Source organism: Asterias amurensis, chromosome 1, assembly GCF_032118995.1.
Source record: "Asterias amurensis chromosome 1, ASM3211899v1".
Classification (NCBI taxonomy): domain Eukaryota; kingdom Metazoa; phylum Echinodermata; class Asteroidea; order Forcipulatida; family Asteriidae; genus Asterias; species Asterias amurensis.
The window spans coordinates 18156207-18182267 of record NC_092648.1 but is presented as its reverse complement, the minus strand read 5'-3'; the positions used below and the strand labels follow the sequence as shown (position 1 = coordinate 18182267).

At 39.0% G+C, this 26061-nt stretch overlaps 3 protein-coding genes across 3 annotated transcripts; all 3 read right to left on the bottom strand.

The window, feature by feature from the left end:
- Window positions 1-2617: 2617 nt before the first annotated feature.
- LOC139944649 (galanin receptor type 1-like) lies at window positions 2618-4480 on the bottom strand. Its single transcript, XM_071941712.1, has 2 exons — window positions 3760-4480; window positions 2618-2985 (listed from the first exon to the last, which is right to left on the bottom strand). The coding sequence occupies exons 1-2, from the start codon at window positions 4478-4480 to the stop codon at window positions 2618-2620; spliced, it is 1089 nt and encodes a 362-aa protein (XP_071797813.1).
- A 10595-nt stretch (window positions 4481-15075) lies between these two features.
- Window positions 15076-16792, bottom strand: LOC139944576 (galanin receptor type 1-like). Its single transcript, XM_071941629.1, has 2 exons — window positions 15994-16792; window positions 15076-15419 (listed from the first exon to the last, which is right to left on the bottom strand). The coding sequence occupies exons 1-2, from the start codon at window positions 16790-16792 to the stop codon at window positions 15076-15078; spliced, it is 1143 nt and encodes a 380-aa protein (XP_071797730.1).
- A 3252-nt stretch (window positions 16793-20044) lies between these two features.
- Window positions 20045-21877, bottom strand: LOC139944567 (allatostatin-A receptor-like). The gene is made up of 2 exons (XM_071941618.1): window positions 21184-21877; window positions 20045-20391 (listed from the first exon to the last, which is right to left on the bottom strand). Exons 1-2 carry the CDS (start codon window positions 21875-21877, stop codon window positions 20045-20047), a joined length of 1041 nt encoding a protein of 346 aa, XP_071797719.1.
- Window positions 21878-26061: the final 4184 nt, after the last annotated feature.

Here is a 26061-nt window from a genome sequence, read left to right as displayed (position 1 = left end):
TTTGAAGAACTTTTGAAGAACAAAGACGCAGAAAACACCTTGAAGGCTACACAACAAGCAGTACCTGTTCTGAGAGCTTACCTGACGGAAACAAATTCTTTCAACGTATTTTGAAAGAGTAGATAAGCTTGAAAATTGAATTTGAAAATCTGGAATCAGGTGAGCCAAAATAGTGTTGCTTTAATCAAGTCCTCATCCTGATATAAATAATAATAATAATATTGGACGGCTTTTTTGGGGGATACAAGAATATATTGCACTCACTATTACAATATTGCACTCTTCTTCGACTCGTGCAATATTGTCATAGCTCGTGCAATATATTCTTAAATTCCGCTCAAAGCCATCCAATATTATATGAATAGCCGATCCCTACTAAAGGTTCCTTTAATGTTCTGATGTGGATTACCTTCATACAGTGCTATGTGCTGCAGTACACGATAAGCATAACTCCTGTGTGTAATCAACTTCTGACAACAACAAAATTACTTTCCCTATTCTATGTTCACATCACATTGTATGTACTTCATCTTGTAAGTGGTTGATTAAGTTAGTTTATATCCGGGCTTGAAGTTTAATGAGCGACAGCCTTTATTCCGAGGATAGCCGTTTCTATATACCCGTACTTCCAGAATTTAATAGTATTAAATTCTGGATGTACGAGTATATTAGACAGTTTTCGAAGGTCCTATACTTCATTATAGTGGGTTTCAACAATATACAATGTAGAATTAAAACAGTGACGTCTAGTGATCAATGGACTCGTGCGTGAATTAGTGTAAACCTATTTTTCATAAATTCCAATAAAAGAGCGTTGACTCCCGGTTCTTTATACAAAGAGGAATTTGCTTGTGCCAATCAAAAGGTCAAATACATGTCCTTTTTGTTTGAATATCATCAAAATTCAGGAGTGATACTAAAACCGTCCGTTTAAAAACGTACGGACCATAATATTTATGGAACTTCGAAATGCAACTAAATAATGGTGCCTAAACATATAGGACATAGCGTTATGGTAACAGCTCAATCCCATTCTTTTATAAAAGTTTTAGACTTTTTTAATCTATGTGATATAGGGCTGTTCAGTTTTTAACTTTAATGCAAGGATGCCCTCATAGTGTGGCTTCAATGTAAAGGAGGGCTTTATAAACCCTCCTGTATATTAAAGTTATACGTTATAGGCCTACTGTAATTTTTTGTAATGTTTTCTCAATGTATTGTCAATTTTGTTTTCCTTTTTATGGTCATCTTTACTTCACTTCAAATTCACCTGATTAAGGTGATGAATATATCTAAGTGTATCGGTACATCCTGGTGAATACATTGGATGGGAAGAGTAAACCCCGTCCATCCCTCACCCCGGTATTTCCAATCAGCTGTAAACGCCAATACATAAAATAGCAGTAGTTTTTGCGTACCATCCCTCACCTCGGTATTTCTAATCAGCTGTAAACGCCAATACATAAAATAGCAGTAGATTTTTGAACATTATTCTGAAAGCTTCGAGGAATACAAATATTGACATGGATCCCGGATGCCCGCAGGGGCCCCGAAACTGGCTTATAAGAAATGGGATATCAGATTCTACGTCAGTTTGGCTCATTTCTGCGTCATTTGACACACTTTTTCCGGGTCACACAGTGACTCTGAATGGGTCATGCCTCCTATCCGGAAGCGGGTTAATTCTCAGCAGTTCTCAATTCTCAGAGAGAACCTTTTTAAGCTCCACGGTACCAACACTTCCGAAAAAAGGCTCAGTGTCTCCATGGTGTAATACTTAAATCTCTTTTTAAACATGTTTTTAGCCGACATGTTTCAGCCACTACCCCATCAGTGTCTTGCGCGGCATGTTATTTTGATTGCGTATCCTTTTCAAGACCACACAAGTCACATACATTCAAAATATCAAAATAATTATCCAACTTCCGACACAGAGTTACGCCATACACGTCGTTAACTCGAATACCATGCAGTAGACAACATTTGATTATCCCAGCGGCTCACATGGTCTAAAAGTTGGCATGGTCGATCATCGGTTTTATTCTTCAGAGTTCCACGTAAATGTTGATCGGAGAAAAATGTTCAGAACATTTTTGGCATATAGTATTTAAACATTTTTCATTTGTTTGGGGTTTTTCTTTCCCCCATGTTAAGTTTGAACCACCCAAAGGACGGGAGAATGTCCGTAGTTTACCACTTCAGCTTGAAAGGGTTTTCATCAAATGGTGATCAACAGAGGTAGTAACCTGGTTGACGAGGTAGTAATCAGTTTTTGATAAGTATTTACTTTCACTGACCCTTATTTTATTTTATTTATTTTAATTCTTCGGACAAAAAAAGCAAAACAATAAAGCAAGCACAGGCCGTCCAGGGAAGGGCAAAAGTCCAAAAACTGTCATCAAAAAAGATGTGCTCTCCCAGACCTAGCTCATAAAAAATACACATTATATACTAATATGCCTTTGCTGTTGTTAACTACTAAACAGAAATGTGGAGTATCGGGTGCAACGGTGGTGATATAAAAATACATTATGCTAAAACGTAGACCTATGTGAGTCGTATAAGAGCAGTTGGTGACAAAAGTGGTGACAATTTTCCGGGATATTTCCGTCCCTGCTCAGTCACCCAACTGCCGTGAAGGCGAGGATACTGTCTCCGAAACGGTATTGACGCTTCCGACCTGGTTCGAACCTTGGCGTTTACAGAAGATCTGTAGTATCCCTTGGCGGAATGGCTTGTTCATCATGGTGTAAATTATTGGATTCACACAGGAATTACCCACGGCTAGAATGATGGTCACGCGATGGTCAGCAGATCCCAAAACCATTGGAACGCCGAAGTTGAAGAGCAGGAACCAGATCTGGTTTGGCGCCCAGCACACAGCAAATGTAATGACGCAGGCCAGGAGGGTTTTCACAAGGGTTTGAGACGCACGGAGTTGCCACATTTCACGCCGATGATCACGAGGATTAGCGCCCGTAGAGGCTTCGCGTTGAGGAGTAAAACAAACAAGGAAAAGGGAAATAAGACTGATAAAAGAACAATATTTAAACTGACACAACGTCTGCTCAGAAATATAAGGTCATCAATGGCAATTTCGTATTGATGAGCAAAATTTCATTAAATGAAAAAATAAGGCAAATTAATTTTTTAAAAACCTCGAAATTAGCAAGATGAATGCTTTACTTATAGAAAATTAATGTTTCTTTTTGCCCTAAATGCTTTGAAGACTTGTTCAATGAACCCCCTTGCTCCAAAATATGCAAAAGCAATTTCATGAAACCCGTATAAAAATTGCATTAATAAGCTTATATTTCTGAGCAAACGAAGCTATGTAGGGTGTCTCCCTAATTGAGATCAACATACTTCTCTTTTGAATTTGTACGGATCGTGTCTAACGCCATGCCCCAGAATTGTAAAATAAACTGCCTGAACACATCAAAAACAGTACATTCGCCACTTCAAGTATTCAAGTCATATTTACTGCTTATAACTTAACTGTGTTCTCTTTTGAGCTTCAGCCCCTACAAGAATATAACTATGTTATGGTTTTTGTGCTTTATAAAATTAATGTCAGTTGAATTTTACTGTACTGTACACTGAACGCATTGGAGCCCTGCAAAGAATTCCTTCTTATTTTTACATCTTTTATTTTAATGAATACTATGTTTCAACAAACTTTCCATCGGCACTTTTCCTGGTGTTTTATAAACAAACTTCACCCGAAGTCATGAACATCTTTATGATGAGTGTACTCACCAGCTCGACTAGTTAGCTCCTTTACTTTTTTGTTAAGAGTGGAAATCACTTTCAATTGCGCATACACCATCACGGCCAGTGGGAAAAAGAACCGAAGAATGAAATTGTACAAGCCGTAAGCCGCCTTTGCTCCCGTAGTTGGCCAACCCGAAAAGTGGCAGCCTTTGACTTCATCCTCTTTGTACAGAACCAGCATATCAGATTTAGTAATGGCTGCCATAATCCAACAACCTGCAATCATGATGTATTTGTTTTTTCTGGTGAACACCATTTTGTACTTGTGTGGGCGGACGATGGCTACGTAGCGCTCCAAACTCACGGTAGTCAAACAAAAGACAGAAGTCACCGTGAAAACCCAGAAAATATACTTAGTCGTGTAGAACCGGCACCAAAACTCGCCGAAGAACCCCGTGTTTGGGGTCGAGTTGGATCTGGGTGGAACGAGGTAGGATGGGATGACCAGAACACAGACCATGAAATCTACAACGGAGAGATGCACTAGGAAATCACTGGTGTTAGACCGCAGGGATGGCACACGGAGGAGTACGACGGCAACCAGTAAGTTACCAGTGATTCCTACCAAACAGATTGCACCGTAGACAACTAAGACGAATTTGGCGAAAGCATCACTAACTCCCATTGCTGGGTCTCCCTCGACCATCGTTTCATCAGTACTGGTAGTGGTATGTACGGTCGTATCGCGGAAGTCGAGTTGATCCATGACGGACACTTTGTTTCCTGCTGCTCCTCTTAAAGTCTTGCGAGACTTGATGCAGTTCTCCTTATTGGCCGCGCCTCGTCTCCCAGCATACTACTCGCCCCAAGCGATTGCCAACATATTATTAAGGACATGTCCCTCCTCATTGCTAACTTGCGCAGTGACGTATGATGGCATTATGAACGGTGATGACACTCACCTCTTGTAAAGCCTCAATGAAAACGGAAAAATGTATTGGCCATGCTGGTATCTGTAGAATTGAATGATTTTTTAATATAAAGGATATTAAATTTTGCATCGGGGATAAAAAATATTCATGTGGTTTTAACCAATATACACCGATGTGTGGTAGCACTGTATACTCAACTATACCTTCCTGAGTTCTGTGGGGGGAAACAAATATTTTTTGGGTCAACATTACAGATTTGTCACTCCTTTACTTATACAAACAGTTGCCAATGTGTTTGCTAACCATTATTGGCGCAATTATTATACAACAGAGTATGAAATACATCCTTGATGGAAATACCACATCTTCAAAGTAGTTAGTTATCGCAGACTTTAGACGAATCCAATCAATTCTTTTCGGAACTCCCGTGAAAATTAATTGCCCATTATAGTCCTGAAGGTTTCATCTATCTTGCGGAAGTGATTATTTTTGAAGATTGGAACTCTTAATAAGCATATATAGCATAACCTTATCCCCAAGGAAACTAAATTAAACTACTTGATAAACCATTTCCTCGTGGAAAAAAAACACCTGAGGTTTACACAGGAAAGTAACGAGAAAAAACAGCAGCGCATATGTACCTTCAAGAAACTGAAAGCATTAAAGGGAAGGTATATGCAGGATTTTCGGCATTGCGGTAAGGTACACGTTTGATTTTCGAACTGTTCAAATTGGTTTTATGTTCGTCCATACACAAAATCTATAACATGTTACCCGTTTTTGAGATGCCAAAACCCGGAGTGGTTGTGTCCACGGAAGAACAATATTATTCCGTAATTGAAATACACAATCTGAGAAACGTAACTGATTTGGTGGATAGAAACTGATATATTTTTCCATGACCAAATCACTTTGAAATGAAATCATTAAAATGTACTTTTTAACCTGGTACTTTTTTAAAAGACCAAACGTAGGCTACTTTCCCTGTAACAAATGTTGTGTCTACGTGAGGTCATTCCCTTGGAAGAAAACCATGTAGTGCACAAAAATGATTCACAAAAAAACAAAAAAATGCATCGAGATGAAATTTTCTATCAAAGGCAGTGATCTAATGAATCCGTTTGAGATCAATCGGCCGTCTCGGTCACAAGAAAATAGTGAAAAACTGATGGCATCGATTAAAAATAAATAATAACACGGTAACTGATCGGGTAACTCCAGACGGGAAATTAACTTTATTTATTTCTCATCAAAATTACATTTAAGACGGGAAATATTCAACTATCATTATCATAGACCGTGTGAGCTTGACGTTGATGTGAGATCTTAACGTGTTTTTTTCTTACCAGTTATGTAATGTTCCTTTAAAGGCAGTGGACACTATTTGTAATTGTCAAAGACTAGCCTTCACAGTTGGTGTATCTCAACATAATTTATGCATAAAACAACAAACCTGTGAAAATTTGAGCTCAATTGGTCAGTTGCGAGATAATAATGAAAGAAAATAACCCTTGCAACACGAAGTTGTGTGCGTTTAGATGGTTGATTTCGAGACCTCAAGTTCTAAACTTGAGGTCTCGAAATCAAATTCGTGGAAAATTACTTCTTTCTCGAAAACTATGGCACTTCAGAGGGAGCTGTTTCTCACAGTGTTTTATACCATCAACCTCTCCCCATTACTCGTCACCAAGAAAGGTTGTATGCTAATAAATATTTTGAGAAATTACCAATAGTGTCCACTGCCTCATAAATTGTCAAGGGCAAACCGAAGGTTATAAAGGAAATGTAAACTCATCAACAAATAATTTTAAAAAATACTAATTAAAAAAAAACAAATCTAAAAACAAAATTGAAAATTAAAGCATATATTTTTTTTGAGAGACAGATTTTATTTTTTTATCTTATGATACCATATAACCCTATAAGCTTTTGTATAGCTGCATTGAAATAACAGTTAATGTTAAATGTGAAGGGTAAACAGAAGGTTAAAGAGGAAAGGTAAACCCGACAAAAAAAATTGAAAAAAGTTATAAATAAAATAAAAAACTCAAAACAGTATAATTACATGGATATAAATAAATCAACAGAGTGACAATTGTCTGAAGGTGACAGAGGATAGTCAGTTGTCTCAATGTAAAATATATCTAGGTTACCGTTACTCGGCGAATAAAAAACATCATTTTAGGCACAGGGCTTCCTAAGGGGTTATATTAGCCGAGGGCCCCTTGTGAATGTTTTAAAAACAAATTATGTTAATCACAACATTTCAAAATGGCCACACAATAATGACAAAATATCACCTTTCTTGATTCAGAAAAAGATGTGAATTTTGTTTTTGTAGGTGAATACTATAAAACATGTTTTGGGTACGGTTTAGTCCAATGAATACAAAATATTGACATGAAGTTTCATTTTTATTTTTAGTTTCAATAGACAATTGCCATGTCAAACAGTTTGTGATCTTATTTTAAAGTGACGGTGATGTTTGGTTTCTGCAAATGCCATCTTCTCAAGTTGGTCACTTTTCAAAAAGGAAAAACCTAACCTAGTGATGTCCGACCGTTAAGCTTTCAGATTGAATATTTTCTTTTTCTTTACCCTTGACCTATATCCATTCAACTTAAAAAAAAAAAAAACTGTTTTTGAGTGCTTTTGTGACTTGGTCCTTCAGAACCAAAACGAAATGCTTTATGATGACACTCGTGAGGACAACGTGCACCTGTGCCGAACACGGGGATGTCTAGGACGTTTTATTTACTAAACATTAAAAGCATTTTCAGCCATTAGTTGATTCTACCAAACAGAAATGCATCCATTCTCTTTTTTGGCCATAATAGTACCAATGGGCCTTGTTGCCCTTATGTTATTTCATTATTTAGCTCCTGGTCATTTGCATCAATGCACACAGTAAAGGTTAATTTAAACCTATGCTTTACTCCCGGTCTCTATTTTGTCCTTGAAAGTAATTTCAAAATGTATCCGATGAAAGGTATAGCCACCCACATCAGATTCCACAGCATTTGCGCTTTGTTGTGAAATCTTTACTTTTCTTTTTAGCTTGGGAGCAGTCGTGAAGGCCAAGGTTGTATAAGGAAACGATTTCCAGGTCGTTGGAGAACGTGATTAAAGGAACAGGTTGCCTTGGATCGGTCAAGTTGGTCTTTGAAAAGCGTTCTGTAACCGTTTGTTATAAATTGCATATGGGATAGGAAGATGTTGTAAAAGTAAAATACAATGATCTACATATGCCTCCAAATTGCGTGGTTTTCTTTTTACCTCATCGACTAACACGAACGACCATTTATGGAAGTCAAATTTTTGACTCCTATAAATGGCCGACCGTGTTAGTTCGCGACGTAAAAGGGAAACCATGCAATTTTGAGTGATATTTGTGATGTAGATCATTGTATTCTACTTTTAAAACATCTTGCTACCCATATGCATTTTATAACAAACGATTTCAAACGCTTCGTATAGACCAACTCGCCCGATCCAAGGCAACGTGCTCCTTTAATAACCTTTCCGAGTCGAAGGTTTTATTTTATCTTTTATGCCGAAGACTTAATCACTCTGGGGACAAGTCAGTTGCTGCTCTCGAGGCCCTGCGGATTTTAACATAAATTTATTTGACAATCCCCGCTGTCAGAGAAACCTATAGATCAACATTTTGTGTCTCATGATCTCGAACATTACGAACTGTATGTATTATATTACTTTATAGGGCTTGATTGGATCAAACATCGGTCCAATAATCTCACTGTTGTTGGTCTTTAGATTGGTCTCGGAAGTTTATGCATGGTATTCCCAAGTATAAACAAATACATTCCACAATTAATGTATACGGACTGAGTTATAGGAACACGTTGCCGTGGAACGGACGAGTTGGTCGAAACAAAAGCGTTTGAAACAGTTTTTTATATAATGCATATGGTTGGAAAGATGTTTTAAAAGTAGAATACAATGATCCACACAAGTTTGCCTCAAAAGTGCGTGTTTTTTCTTCTACTGTGCGAACTAACACGGTCAGCCATTTATGGGGGTCAAAATTTTGACCCCCATAAATGGCCGACGTGTTAGTCGTCGAGGTAAAAGGAAAACCACGCAATTTCGAGGCATGTTTGTGTGGATCATTGTATTCTACTTTAACACCATCTTTCTACCCATATGCATTTTGTAAAAAACGGTTACAAACGCTTTTCGAAGACCAACTCGACCGATCCAAGGCAACGTGTTCCTTTAAAGACCCCAAAAGAGCATTGTGCGATTTGCATAATCATATAGGCGATGGATGTAAATCAAAGTGGTGTGCGAGCCTCTAGCTCGTACTTTGAAAACTTTGCGTTTTAAAGACACTGGACACTATTGGTAATTGTCAAAGACTAGTCCGCACAGTTGTTGTATCTCAACATATGCATAAAATAACAAACCTGTGCAAATTTGAGCTCAATCGGTCGTCAAAGTTGTGAGATAATAATGAAAGAAAAAACACAATTGTCACACGAAGCTGTGTGCTTTCAGATGCTTGATTTCAAGACCACAAATTCTAAATCTGAGGTCTCGAAATCAAATTCGTTGAAAATTACTTCTTTCTCGAAAACTACGTCACTTCAGAGGGAGCCGTTTCTCACAATGTTTTATGCTATCAACCTCTCCCCATTACTCGTTACCATAAGGTTTTATGATAATAATTATTTGGAGTAATTACCAATAGTGTCCACTGCCTTTAGGACATGTGGGCTGTAATTGGACGGTGCTTAAAATCTATGTTTATAGGGACAGGGTGGGCGACGTCTACCCACGGTCTTCCATTTTCATTATACAATACTGACATGTTTGTCTTTACAAACAATGGATGCTGCCTAAAAAGTAACTGTGGGTTTTAAAGGTTTTTCTCGGGTCGAGGTGCTTTATAAAAAATGTACTAATGCCTGTGTCGCTGCATAAAATATTAAGGCTAAATTGGATTTCTTTTTATTTGGTCACCATATTGTAGTAGGCCCTATATAGACTTGAGGCGACAGAATAGCTATTACGAATCAACAAGATGGATTACAAGTTCCGGTGGCCTTGTTTTCGAAATATAAAATTAATAACAACAACGAACGTTGCGTGTCACGGTGATGTAACTTCTCCCGTCATTGTGTATATAAGCCATATGGTTTATTGCTGTGTTCATGTTGTGTCTTATCAGAATAAATTCAAATGAAATCAAATCAAAAGTTTCCTAGATTTTATTAAAACGTGACCAGCTGATATTATTGAAATACCTTTCACTGATGGTTGATGGATCGTGTGTTTATTGAAAAATGTAGGACAATAATTAAATTAACTCCACGAAAGAAAAAAACCAAGGGAGCGAGAGAGAGAGGGGGCGAGGGGGGAGAAGTATGTAATCGAGTGGGATGTATTATCCCTATGTTTTTTTCTAGGCCCGGATCTTTCATTATACTAACCTTTACAGTAACATGCTATTTCAAAATGTAGTTTGTATGGTTTGTTTGGTAATCACTCTTAAAATGAATGGCAATAAAAGTTACATGCGAGGAAAGTTACCTGGGCTGTTCGCACTGGACTTGAACCGCTCCGGATTTTCGGCAGTATCACAAGTACGCCACATCCTTTTGGAATACAGTTTTCACCGATATCTTTTTATATGGATATACGTTCTCTTTGATGACACAAAGGCTTATAGTAGACCTTTATCACGGTGCAGCCATCTTGAATTTCTCCCATTGATATCAATGTTACCAAACCGAGGCTGGAAGAACAAAATAGTCTGGTTCCTAATTGCAAAATGATCATAATCATTAATTGTTGTTATTCGATACGAGGAACATTACCAAGATTGAGGCAGCTTATAATTTCTAGACACTTATGAAGACGGTTGGTCGGGAAAACATCCTGCTAAATAATTAGAATTCAATCAAAATTACACATTTGGATCTCCAAAACTTACCGGAAGGCGAGTTTTAGGGACTCAAATTTCAGTGGTGTCCATTTTGTGAGGGCCGTGGCCTTATGAAATGGTACCAGCGTCACCTCGCTAACTGTAAAGTAGATTCGATGTTCTTTATACCGTGTCAGTGTCTTTGCACTCCTCGGCAAGTATAGGTTCTGTATTCAGCTGAAACTCACATGGGTGACTTTTTTTGTATCTTTATTTAAATTGTTGGCCTCCTAAACATTAGCATTTACGTTGAAAGAAAATCCCGATGTTCTTACCCTTAGGCCAAGTCCAACCGATAATCAAATCTTGTCATAGGCCTAGGTTACAAATAAAATACCCCCTTTGTATGTCAACTATCACGGGGCATGTCTTTCAACCGTTCAACAATCTATGGATCGATGTCCTCTACCTTTTCTACAATAATGAGGAGGGAGGCCATTTTGCTCGTGCAATGCAAAAACTTGGGTGTTTAATATTAATTGATAAAGTCTGGTATAGCGACAACACCAATATGGTTTTAATCATCCTCATTACTGTGTCGTTGGTGAAATTAACACCGCTGGTGTTGTCACAATCAGAGACCAATCCGACGAAACAAAAGTAGCGCCCTCTATTGAAAATTACCAACTGCGGTGTCTTTTTGTGCACAATCTAGGCATTGAAGACAGCGCAGCAAGTGACGCGCGGTGCTCAACACTTGCGCGCCCAGTGCGCGTCGGAGAAACCAAGATAATCAATTTAACCCCGGTTTATGCAGTGTAGTGTCTCGCGTTTTACTTAGAGCCACGGTATACGAGGCACTTTACAGGCAAGCACCGCAGACAATCTCCAAGAAGAAAGGTAATTTCAATGTTCATCTATTTTTCTTGTGGATCGTTATGACTAAGGGTATGTTCAGACGTGGGGTTAAACTAGTCCTTAATCCGAGCACCGCGGGTGTCCAAAAGATAAACATGACTTAGTCCAAAATTGGCTTGCGTTCACACAGTGAGTTTATTCTGGTCAAGGGGACTAAACTAGCCAACGATGTTGATTATTGGGTCATGCATCGGCGAACCTTACCATTGCTGGTTCCGGTTTGTTACAATGTCCATGGTCCATGCGTGTTCCACAGGGTTTCGATCCGGGTTTCGATCCGCTATCGTCTCTACCATGGAGGAATAAACTAGTTTATTCCTCCATGTCTCTACAAACCTCATGGTCATCATGTATTCCATCTTTAAAGACGGCAAAATCACTTCTTATCCTTGCTTGGCCCCAGCACAAACGCAATTCTATTGTGCCCGCTGAAGTTTCATGAACGAAACATTTACACGTTGTTGTTGAAAGCTTCAAATTATTTTTGAGTGTGAACTTTTGTAAATATATCACAACTTAGTCATCGAGAAGTCGTAGCCTACACACATTCTCATGTTACGTAAAAAATTGTTTTTCAATTCAACATTAGTCTGGTACTCGTATAACTGTTACGTAAAGGACAGGACAGGAACCAGATACAGCCTAGTTTTCGAACCCAAACTTTGGTCTTAATTGTCGATCCCGTGTGTGTAGCTTAGCTGTGATTAGATGCCACTTTCTTCAAAGCATAAAGTAGCGTTGCGCACAGAAGAAGTGAATTTAAAAACTAAATAGTGCTACTAAAAATGAGAACTTGTTTTCGTGCGACGTCCATTTCAAACATTTTCGGCGAAGGGGAATACCGGAGCCCCAACACTTAATGGTAACATAAAGGGAAGGCAGCGGAGAGGTGCAAGGAGATATTAATATAGCTCCATGGATTCATGCAGACACCACCCAATACTCGCTGCCGATCCATCCATACACGTGGAATGACGTCACCTTTGTTGCCGCGGTCATTTGGGCTAAAATAGACCGGAAGTAGCAGGTCAGTTGCGTTCCAACGATGGTTTACTGGGCCTCGCAGCGGTTCCCAGCGGGGGGTTGGTCGTAAAACCTGGGCTAAGTTAGGCTAGTCCACCAATTTTTTTGGTTTAGTTTAGCCCAGCTCAGTGGGTCAAATTAACCCTCGCGGACCAGAATATTGCGTTCCCACGCAGGGTTAGTTTAGCACTTTTGGATTAAGGACTAGTTTAACCCCACGTCTGAACGTACCCAATGACTCATTATGCTACCTCGTAATACCTCGTAAAGTGGTCGTCGTTGTCTGCTCATTATGCTACCTCGTAATACCTCGTAAAGTGGTCGTCGTTGTCTGCTCATTATGCACCTCGTAATACCTCGTAAAGTGGTCGTCGTTGTCTGCTCATTATGCTACCTCGTAATACCTCGTAAAGTGGTCGTCGTTGTCTGCTCATTATGCTACCTCGTAATACCTCGTAAAGTGGTCGTCGTTGTCTGCTCATTATGCTACCTCGTAATACCTCGTAAAGTGGTCGTCGTTGTCTGCTCATTATGCTACCTCGTAATACCTCGTAAAGTGGTCGTCGTTGTCTGCTCATTATGCTACCTCGTAATACCTCGTAAAGTGGTCGTCGTTGTCTGCTCATTATGCACCTCGTAATACCTCGTAAAGTGGTCGTCGTTGTCTGCTCATTATGCTACCTCGTAATACCTCGTAAAGTGGTCGTCGTTGTCTGCTCATTATGCTACCTCGTAATACCTCGTAAAGTGGTCGTCGTTGTCTGCTCATTATGCTACCTCGTAATACCTCGTAAAGTGGTCGTCGTTGTCTGCTCATTATGCTACCTCGTAATACCTCGTAAAGTAGTCGTCGTTGTCTGCTCATTGTGCTACCTCGTAATACCTCGTAAAGTGGTCGTCGTTGTCTGTTATAGTTGCATCCCGTGTGTGATAAGGCTCTTTTTTAGGGAATGTCCTCTTGTGAGATATCTATACATGTGTAATGTATATACACCATACCCATACTGGATTGAATGTTTATTGTGCCGTCCTTGACCAACAGTTTGTTATCAAGTGAGTTTAAAGTTGATTGAATTGAATGAATAATAATTATACGAATAGTGAAACGGTTATCAATTGTATCGATTAATATGAACATAGGGTTAGCCAACAATTTATGTTAAATAAATAAAACATTAAAATATACTGATTTAAATCATATTTAGATTGAATTGTAACGTGCAAGTATTTACTTTAGAGCTGCAAATAATGTACTAGTTGAAAAATACCTCACTGAGGCCTACACATAAAGCAAAAAAGGCAGAGTACGCTCGAACATTAATTTGAGACATCCAGACACCAGCCAACTATTACGCGTAACTTAAAGAGGAACCCACACACGTTTGCCTGTCACTAAATCGTTGTCATAGCTATAGCGTTGGGGGGATGGGTGGGGGTATAAAAACATTGGGTTAACAATGAGTGCCAACATACTTTCCGAAATTGAATAAATGCTTACAATATAGGCTAAAGACTGAGTAACGACTAAATACTGATGTTTAACTACTTGCTTTCACAGTGGATAAACAGAGGTTTATAATCATACATGATAATGGCTATTAATTAGTTAACCATAAGATTTTAACAAGAGTGCAAACATTGGGTCTTTAAGACCGCTGCCCCTGTCCTAATATCAGTGCTGCATTTAACTAAAACTTGAGCCTCAACTCTTGAGGTCGCTCAAAGGTTTCGTCATTGCGCCACACGCGTGCATATCCGCTGCTCGCAGAAAGTTGTTTCGACCCCATCCGCTGTCGTACGTTTTGTGCGTATATCCTTTTCCAAAAGCTATTTTTGACGGAAACTGATTATTCCGAGAGAGGCATCGAGTATTTGCAGAATCTTTGTAAAAGCCAAGTCCAAATTGTTTAAACTATGCTTTAAAAAAGACTATACAACAAATCCTACTGTCTTCTTTTAATCAGTGAGAGGGCGTGTGAAGTTGGCGTGGCTTACAGTGGAATAATTACGGTGCGTCACACTTCGAACACGATTGAAATCTGTATGTACATGGGAGATGTTTATTAATGTAGTCTCTGTAAACATTGATCTCCATTTCTCTTTCGTTTGATCTCTGGACCAGGGTGATTGAATGTAATTAAATTTGTAGTTTAGTGATTTCAAGCCACCTGGTGGTATCCTCATCGGGTCTCTGTTTCCCTGCTCACCTTTTGGTGGTCTGAAGTCGGGCAGTCATGCACTGTGTTTGATGGTTCAGTATTAATTGAAACCGATGTCTACGTGGCGATTCTGTCTACCCGGGAATTCTGTCGTGTCCCCCCGCCCCCATACGGCGAACGGTGTACCAAAAGTCTTTTGATAGCGCCCTCTGTTGAAACACCATCCTTCAGTTCACGTTAATTTCCTATAATTATAGGGGACAGAATCTCCGGTGGACAGATTTTCCTGGGACACTGGTAACCGTGCGCAAGCAAGGAACCCGACTGACGACAAGTCTATTATTCAAAGAATAAGATGTATCAGTCAACGGAGCACAACTTACTGTTTGACCTGGTTTGAGTTTGTTCATTTAATGTGAACAGTGTGTGTGGTTGACAGGGTTTAAGACACAGTCCCGATTGTGACTCCACTGTTGTCTCCCACCTGGTTCGAATCCCGCTGCCTACAGAATACCTCCCTGATGCCTTTACGGAATGGCTTGTTGGTCATGGTGTAAATGACTGGATTCACACAGGAATTACACACGGCCAGAATAACCGAAATGTGGTGGAAAGGGCCTCCGGCTACCACTGGAACGCTGAAGTTAAACAGGAGGAACCAGATTTGGTTTGGAGTCCAGCACACGGCAAATGTCATGACGCAGAAGAGGAGGGTTCGCACCAGGGTTTTCGAGGCTTGGAGCTGCCACATTTTACGCTGGTCACTTGAGTTAGCTCCCATGATGGCTGTGGGATGGAAAAACGAAGTGTTACAGTAACATTAACAGTGAAATCTAGTTTGGGAGTGTAGACTTTTTGTTGAAATTGCGGCCGGTTTTGGAAGCTTAGATGGAGCTATAATTTTCGAACCGCACTGGTATTGAATTTGCCATGCGAACTCAAGAGAAATGCGACATAGACGTACAAGCTAACGTTACAAACTACATGCACATCAATTCTCCACACATTTTCTGTCTAGACATTATCGACTGAGGTGACTGTGCACATAAATCAAAGTTGAATTTTATTTCAAATCTTAATTCTGAATGTTAAACTTTTCAATTCTTCGAAATCAAGACTGTTAACTTGGAAACGAAACGTACTTTGTCTGCACATTAATTTTACGAAAGTAATGGAAGCAAGACATTGTTTCACAAAAACAATCTTTTCACAATGTCTTTCTTCTTTTTCCTTGAAATTTTAGATGAAAACCAACACAAAACTGTTTCCAAAAATGTTTGTCAATTAAACTGTATTAATTGATAATCAAAATGGATTTGAAAAATCCCATGTTTGAAAAAAAAAAAAAAAAAACTCTCACCGGTTCGACTTGTGAGTATCTTGACTTGTCTGTTCAGGGTTGAGATGACTTTTAGTTGCGCATACACCATCACAGCCAAAGGACCGAACAATCGAACCGTGAAACCATACAGACCAAAGACCGCCTGGGCTCCCTTATTCGGCCAGCCTATAAAACTGCATCTTTTCTCCTCGTCTATTCCGTTGAAAAAGAGGATGTAGGACTCAGTTACTGCTGCCAGAACCCAGCACGAAACAATCATGACGTACTTATTGCGTTTTGTGAACACCGTCTTGTACTTGTGTGGGCGGACGATAGCTACGTAGCGCTCCAAATTGACGGTGATCAAACAGAAGTCGGATGTCATTGTAGAGAACCAAAACAGGAACTGAGAGACGTAAAATCGACACCAGAACTCACCACCGACGAATCCCGGGTTTGGAGTAGGATTCGGCGTCGGTGCGAGAAAAAAGGGTATCACAAGAAGGCATACCATGAAATCTATAATGGAGAGATGCACTAGGAAATCACTGGTGTTAGACCGGAGGGACGGCACACGGAGGAGTACGATGGCAACCAATAAGTTACCAGTGATACCAACCACGCAGATTATGCCGTAGAGAGCTAAGACGAATTTTTCGAACGCATCCCTATCTCCTGCTGCTACGTCTCCATCACCCATTTCTTCATATGTACTTGTGGTTGTATCAGGGAGATCGAATTGCTCCATGGTGACTTGACTTGAGATGAATGCGGAATGAGAAGCACTCTCCAACTGTTTCTCCCAGTCTCCCGATTGAGATGTCGTTGTGTGATACATTCTTAACTTTGCTGTAGGAGGAAAATGGCAACACAATTGTCTATTTCGTCCTTTTATGTTCACACTTGATTTCGCTTTTTAATTTGCGCACGGGAAACTCCTGTAAAACTGATTCAATAATCGAAAATCTTTCGAAGGAATCGCGGAATTGAGTTTCTTTGACTGTGCAATATTAGCAATTGTAGCATTTTAATGCAAAGACCTATAATTCTCCCTAGGGAAATCACACAACATCCTGGAAATTTTTTAAGCGGTCTCCGTGATGAGATTTGTTAAAAAGTCCATTAAAGTATTAGGGGTTAAGCTAGTGATTTTTTTTTCAAAAGGCAATGTCCCCCCGGTTCTGAAATTTGAAAGCAAGAATCCATATAAGAGAAAAACAAGCGCCAACTTTTAGCAATCTTGAATCGTTCCCTGTTTTTCTTCTAAAACGTAATTAGAAAACTTAAAGAAGAAAAAACAAAGTATGGACTGAGAGTGAGACCCCCCTTTATATTGAACCCCTTTTCCTATTGCAAAGCTTTTTTTTTTATCTTTGCTGTAGGAGGAAAATAGCAACACAATTGTCTATTTCATCCTTTTATGTTCACACTTGATTTCGCTTTTTAATTTGCGCACAGGAAACTCCTGTAGAACTAATTCAATAATCAAAAATCTTTCGAAGGAATCGCGAAGTTGAGTTTCTTTGACTGCGCAATATTAGCAATTGTAGCATTTTAATGAAAAGACCTATAATTCTCCCTAGGGAAATCACACAACATCCTGGAAAGTTTTTAAGCGGTCTCCATGATGAGATTAAAAAGTCCATTAAAGTATTAGGGGTTAAGCTAAGCTAGGCAATGTCCCCCCGGTTCTGAAATTTGAAAACAAGAATCCATATAAGAGAAAAACAAGCGCCAACTTTTAGCATTCTTGAATCGTTCCCTGTTTTTCTTCTAAAACTTAATTAGAAAACTTAAAGAAGGAAAACAAAGTATGGACTAAGAGTGAGACCCCCCTTTATATTGAACCCCTTTTCCTATTGCAAAGCTTTTTTTTTTAAGTATTAACCTAACTTTACTGCAGGGTCCTTAAAGACACTGGACAATATTGATAATAATTGTCAAAGACCAGTCTTCTCACTTGCTGTATCTCAACATAATGCATAAAATAACAAACCTGTGAAAATTTGAACGCAATTGGTCGTCGAAGTTGCGAGAAAATAATGAAAGAAAAAAACACCAAATAGGTCTCGACGAAACTGTGTGCTTTCAGATGCTTGATTTCGAGACTATATTATACTCTCATCCTCTTCCCATTAGTCGTTACCAAGTAAGTTTTAATGCTAATAATTATTATGAGTAATTACCATTAGTTTCCACTGCCTTTAAAACGAACATAGTTTTGGAGAACTGAATCCAACTATCTGTAAATTCTCGATGCTAATACGTCATACGTCATGAGTTACGCCTTTCCGGCACGGGTGTAGGACTTACACCCACGGTATGAGAGATGCTATAACACGTCTAAGTTGTATCCGAAAGGGGTACTAACTATACCACAGCTGCATCTTCTCCTTCTAATCATACGTTGTAGCCTACTTGGAAAAGTCCGTAAGTCAGGATATAGCGCCCGTAAAAAACGCGTGCCATTCCATACACAGTGCGAATAACATCTTACAAGGTGAGGTAAAAAGGGGATCCATGAAGTTAGGGACTAACTGCTACATATACAATCTACGATGGTGATGATGAAGTGCTTACACCATGAAGAGTGTTCCAAGACGTCATCAACCGATGAAGGTGTGTCGAAGCAAACTCTATTTCCTGCACATCAATTGTGAATTGTATTAAGTTGTTCTGGTGGAGTTTGTTCAAACGTGGTGTCACTGCATCAGTTACACTAACCTTATCGAGTCAACAACATAGTCTCAGTGGAAAAGAATGCACTTAAATTTATCACTGGAATATACTGCATGTGAGGATATCTGATAATCGTGGGTGACTGGTGACAAAAAACAAACCACGTGTAGAAACGACTTGGGAAACAACTGATATACTGCGTGTGATGATATTGGTGACGAAATAGTTTACAGCTAGTCGAATACAGTTCTAGTATTTTACTCAGAGAGGTTTGCGGTACACGTCACTATGTGTAAAATATATATTTTGAGTACAGTGTTGGTTCTGTGAAGAACCGGTGGTTAATGACTCAACGTTTCGACCAGTATGCTCTGATCGTCTGGCAGTGCAGCCGGGATCTAACTACAAATTTAGCGGGAAGAAACTATCTTCTACATGGTCATACTCATAAGGCTACCACTGCACTTATGATGACACTGTCAGACATTGGAATAAATTAGTTTGATTTGAGCCGTTTTTGTTTGAATAAAACATTCCAGCGTCAGTAATGCGATAGTCAAGATGGAAAACCTGACTAATCAGTGATGAATTGAAGATATTAACATTTAGAAGTTGTTTGTTTTGTCAACAGATCGGTAAAAAGTAAATACTGTTTAAAACGATCTGCGTTGTAATGTGGTCTCAGACTAATTGACAACTGTGTGACATGCTCGTGTAAGTCGAAAATTAAAATTGCAAGGACAACTGATATATTATGATGGTTAAAAGGAACTATATCCACGCTCGACGTAAGATACGTGAAGTAGATTATTTATCTTCATGTGCATTTGCGAATGTGTATTGGGTCCAACGGTCACATGACACCCTGTCTCATTAATAGCGCGTGTATCTATCCAGAAGGTACTCAATGCTCTTGAAAAATAAAAGAGAAACGTATTTAAAACATGTTTTTGAAATTTGTAAGTTATTAAACCGATTGATGTGATGACACTTTATTAGGGCAAAACAACCAGGCAAATCCTTCTCTCAATGTTCCTTTCATGACCTATGTTTACAGCTTGATATCCCATCTGAGGGGCAAAGCGAAACTGGAAGTGTCCTATGTTAAAGGACGCAAGTGTCAGAGACACAAATCTACATATCAGGGAATATGCCAGAGCTGGAGTCAAATACGCTGGACCGCTCGGCCATGATACGCCAAAGTAATGAACACAAAATAAACAAACTAGGTCTCTGAGGTTCGCAGCGATACCATAGGCCTCTGTTTATAAAATAATAAAAATATAAATCTCTCTACACGAACTGTTGTTGTGGTTCGAAAATCAACAAGTGTGTTTAGTGTGCTGTCTGATCATGTATGGTTGGTGAATTTTATGAATTAAAAGATGCACAGTGACGGAGTCAGACGGTTTCAGATGTCATAGTCCCTTCCATGGGCTCCATTGTTGTCTCCCACCTGGTTCGAATCCCGCTGCTTGCAGAATACCTCCCTGATGCCTTTACGGAATGGCTTGTTCATCATGGTGTAAATGACTGGATTCACACAGGAATTACCCACGGCTAGAATGATAGTGATGTCATGATCGGGTGCCCCAATCTTAAATGGAACACCGCAGTTGAAGAGCAGAAACCAGATCTGATTGGGCGCCCAGCACACAGCAAATGTCATGACGCATGCCAGGAGGGTTTTCACCAGGGTTTGAGACGCACGGAGTTGCCACATTTCACGCTGATCACGTAGATTGGCGTTCATGAAAGCTGTATAAGAGATCATTTAAAGGCAGTGGACACTATTGGTAATTACTCAAAATAATTTTTAGCATAAAACTTTTTTGGTGACGAGTAATGGGGAGAGGTTGATGGTATAAAACATTGTGAGAAAACGGCTCACTTTGAAGTGACGTAGTTTTCGAGAAAGAAGTAATTTTCCCTGAATTTGATTTCGAGACCTCAGATTTAGAACTTGAGGTCTCGAAATCAACCATCTAAACGCACACAACTTCGTGTGACATGGGTGTTTTTTTCTTTCATTGTTATCTCGCAAGTTCGAAGACCGATTGAGCTCAAATTTTCACAGGTTTGTTATTTTATGCATATGTTGAGATACCCCAACTGTGAAAGCTAGTCTTTGACAATTACCAATAGTGTCCACTGCCTTTAAAAATATTGTGCATGTGGAAATGTTCTACAATTAATTTTAAGAGGACCCCTGTACGTAATACACATTATCGGTATGTGACCGTGAGTCAGAAAAAAAAATGGAAAACGGTGCATGTTCAGCATGTAAACACAATGTAAGTGATGTTGGCTGTAACAACCGAAATCAGCTGTTGCGTTTTTTAAGGTTTCGGCATACATTTTTCTAGAACATGACGTCATTTCAGGGGAAATATTATACAGAGATGGCTCTAAGCATAGCTTTCATACTAAATTAAACATTTGTCATTGTATACCAATTCTGTATGAAACCTTTTTACAATACTTCACATTTTCCTTCGAAAATGGGACAGCAGGGATTAAACGACCTAGGCAAATAACTTATCAACTGACCTGATCGGACGTAAAGCCTCATAACCTGACTTCTTAGCGAGGAAATAACCCTGCGTTGCGCAAACACCATCACGACGAAGGGAACGAAGAAGTTGACCGAGAAAGTGTAAAACCCGAAGGCGATCTGGAATCCTCTGTTGGGCCAACCTGAAAATGTACAACCTGTTCCTCCATCTCCATAAACAAAGAAGTTGAAACATTTGGTGATTAAAGCCAGAATCCACCAAGCTGCGATCATGAGGTATTTATTTCGTTTGGAGAACACCGTCTTGTACTTGTGCGGGTGGACGATAGCTACGTAGCGCTCTAAATTTACCGTTATCAGACTTAAGGCAGAAGTCACAGCCAAACACCAAAACAGGAACTGAGAGGTGTAAAACCGACACCAGAATTCATCAAAGAATCCGGGATTCGAAGAGGAACTTGTTTGCGGAACGAGATAGTAAGGAATGACAAAAACACACGTTAGAGCGTCTACAATTGAGAGGTGCACTAAGAAATCACTGGTGTTAGACCGGAGGGACGGCACACGGAGAAGTACGATGACAACCAGTAAGTTACCAGTGATACCAACTACACAGATTATGCCGTAGAAAGCTAGGACGAATTTGGTAAAAACACCAATGTCTTCGGCTACTTTATCCAGTATTTCTTCTGTGGTTGAAGACGCTGTTGGGAACAGAAGTTGGTCCATCTTCACGAGTGTTGCTGTCAATCGAGTTTTGCCTCCAAAATAGAACACAAGTTGTTTTGTCGATAGGGTTGTTTTCAAGAGAATACAGACGTTAGTTGAGTTTTACAACTATATAGGCAGTAATATTTATTTCGCTAAAAGTATCATGATCCTTAATAGTCGAGTTGCCAATCAAATTCTTCTAATGACAATAAATGTCTTTTATTAATAATTCGAGTTGCCAATCAAATGATTTTTTTACTGACAATTACTTTTTTATTGTTAATTTGAGTTGACCATCAAATGGTAAAAATGATTGTTTGCTATTAACTTGAAGATGAAAATGCACAACTTGTTCAGAAACGAAACAAAATACAACCAGTGCGTGCAGTTTTACTCACTCACCGCAGTATTTCAATTAATAAAGGTTGCACGGACATAAAAGTTCAGATTTGATTGAAAATATTATCCAGGGCATGAAATGCACAATAATTAAGGCATGCCGTAATTATTGTTTGAACTTTCTCCCCACTTTACTTCACGATTTAATTTTCGATACGGGAAACAATAGCTTCGATGTTTTCAATAATTGAAGACAACCAATAATAACATCACGCACGGATGTGATTTCAAAATTAACAATTCTCTTGAAAGACATGGCTATAATGAGTCTTTTTTAAATGTCAATGTACTGGACGTTAAAGGCAGTGGACACTATTGGTAATTTTCACAGACTAGCCTTCAAAATGGCAAACCTGTGAAACTTTGAGCTCAATCGGTCATCGAACTTGCGAGATAATAATGGAAGAAAACAAACCTCGTCTCACGAAGTTGTGTGTGTTTAGATGGTTGATTTCGAGACCTCAAATTCTAAACTTGAGGTCTCGAAAACTATGCCACCTCAGAGGGAGCCGTTTCTCACAATGTTTTATATCATCAACCTCTCCCCATTGCTCGTCACCAAGTAAGATTTTATGCCAATAATTATTTTGAGTAATTACCAATAGTGTCCACTGCCTTTAAGTTAGTATCACCAACTTAATATTAACTAACTGGTGGCCTCGGTGATTTGTTTTAATGTGAACAATAAATCAAAAAATGGGCGATATTTAACTAAACAGCAATTAAATTTGTATATACAATGTTCTATTAATTTTGGCTTTATCCATATACACCGATGTGTGTTAGCACTGTATATTCAGTACTTTCTCACTCTGTGAAAAAACCACCAGCATAATATTTCTTGGGTGGCATTCGAACCCACGACCTTTGCCATTCTAGAGCAGTGTCTTACCAACTAGACCATCGAGATTTTCCGGTACACATGATACTCAAGTTATGATGCACTCTGCTCGTGTGTATGGTGTGTAATCTTTCAGAACACGTATTTAGCTACCTTTGTTAATGAGTAGTTAGCAAGCATAGCAGGAGTAAGATGTTTGAACATAATTATTGAAGACAATCAGATGGTACTGATTGAAACGTCGTCGAGTTTAAGTCACCGGTTATTTTCTGATCATCCGCATGTCACTGAGAGGGTCTTGTTGACATGCTTACTCCGCTGCATCCACAGAACACCGTTTCATCTGTACCATCGAGCGTAATTGTTGGTGGAATCAACCCATTCCTTACTTGCACTTGAATAGATTCGACTGCCTGTCCTCATAATTCTTTAAGTTTCTTTAATTCACCAGAAGAATAATTTAGTTTGCTTATCTTTTTGTGTCGGATACGACCTTGGGTATAAAATAATTGTAGACTCAGATTCAATCACAGCCAGACAGGTTTTTGTGTGTTTTTAAAGGAATTATTTAAGTGAGAATTTGTTTAAGTGTTTGCATGGACAACATTATGCTACTTTAAAGTCACCTGGAAGTGGTATTTTTTTCAAATAAAGCTTTTGTCACTAATAGTGTTTTGATGAGTTAACGAAGGTTTTAAAAAATCAGTTCTTATGTTATTTACAAATTTAAGAGTAGACCCCGACCCGAGAGGGCGCTGTTCGTGACGTCAATCGAGGCAGACTTTGCCTGTAATGCGTTTTTTCCGGCAATGCCGACCAGGTGTATTGCTGCTGAATACAGAAAAACACTTTTTGAAATGTACCAACTCACGACTTGGACGTACATGTACTCTGCACGTGTGTTTACTATACGCATTGCAGGCAAAGTCTGCCTCGATTGACGTCACGAAAGGGGTAGGCGGAGTCAGTGCCCAAACAACTTTATATATTTTTTAAACATATCAATCGTGACAAACAATTACTTAAAAAATTGTTTATTGTTCGTAAGCATATACTCTTATGTTTGAAAGAAAAAAAAATCTATTTCCAGGTGACTTGAAATGTTCGTGACAATAATTATATTGTGTGCTAAAATCTGTGGAAATTTTTATTTTACTCTTTTGTCGTATACACCCGCTAGTTGTATTATTTACTCACTTTTAGTATTTAGACATTACTTTTTCACAATATATATAACCATTTATTGAACAACTTGATGCTCAGCCCCAAAATATTGTTTGCATAAATTTGAATTACAGAATTACAGAGTACCAATCTCTTCAGTTTTTGAAAGGAACATTTTGAAGGTCATCGTAGAAGAGTACTGTCATTCGTGTATGGATTATCCCAGTGAGAAGGGCGCCAATCTTGGTATCAATTTTTGTTTAAACCCTTGGCCGATTTCGCAAAGCCCTAAGAGTTATCAATGATATCACAGTTTGCTTAGCAACTAAGATTGATTCGCTCTTTTAGATCAATCTTAGCTCTTTGTGAAATCGAGTAACTGGATTTTCAATGAGACATTGTGAAAAAGGGCGCAGAAGATAAAGATTTGTTTTCATCACTTAGAACTATTGTTCCTTCATTACAGTGCATTATGTGTTATTGGTGCTTCTTGTTTTAACCATTAACATCGACACTCTTGCTTAGCTTCTGAGCTATATACATCTACCCGTTTATATTATCTACCAAATCAAATTAAAGTATACATGAAAAGCATTGTACAGGCGGTGCACGTGGGATACACCTCATAAAACCAACTAAACAAGTAGGTAGTTGTAATGTTGTACCTTTTTTCATGCATACTGACAAGAACATTGAAAACAGACATCGCATTATTGTACCAGCACTTATCAAGTAAAAAGGGACCCCTCTTCTACGTGGGGGAGGACTGATCTTGTATCTGTGTGTTTTTACCTAGTGGGGCAGAGATGGTTCTTGTGATTTGTTTAGCTTGGTGCGCTACATGTGGCAGCACAAGCTTTACTCACATCGGAACTGAGATGGTTTAAAGGAACACGTTGCCTTGGATCGGACGAGTTGGTATATAAAAAGCGTTTGTAACCCTTTTTTTATAAAATGCATATGGTTGGAAAGATGTTTCAAAAGTAGAATACAATGATCGACACAGGTTTGCCTCGAAATTGCGTGGTTTTCCTTTTACTGTGCGAACTAACACGGTCGGCCATTTATGGGAATTGACTCCCATAGATGGCCGACCGTGTTAGTCGACGAGGTAAAAGGAAAACGGTGCAATTTCGAGGCGTGTCAGTGTGGATCATTGTATTCTACTTTTACAACATCTTTCTACCATATGCATTTTATAAAAAACCGGTTACAAACGCTTTCAAAGACCAACTCGACCGATCCAAGGCAACGTGTTCCTTTAAGGAGCAAAATAAATGGCCCAGTGATGTTGGAGTGCCATGAGTACCACTGAGTGACGGATGTGAACACCACACAAGAATCCACCTAAAAGCCGAGACTAAAGCTAGACTTCGGTTGTATACAGGAAATGAAAGTAAGATGCAGCTTAATCTATTAAGAGTCAACTGCGTATCCTACGTCATGATACATCATCAATTAAGTTGATTTATACCTAGTAGACTGTTTGCTTTGAGCGGACATACACATCTGTGATGCACCTTCTCGATCGGCCTTGTATACGTTTCTTCTGTCTCCTCAGCCTGACTATACGATGTAACATTTCAAAGCTCGTGGACCACATTTCACCTACATTTTGTTTCAAATTGAGATACACAGGCAAAACATAATTTACATGTAAATATAAAATATTAAAAATGCACACCGCTGGCGCAGACGAACGAAAGTGCAACTGCCAAACATGACCTCGGATAATGAAACCTTATACGTCACAGCACCTTCATCCAATGAAATAATTTTATCCATTGGAATAACCCCA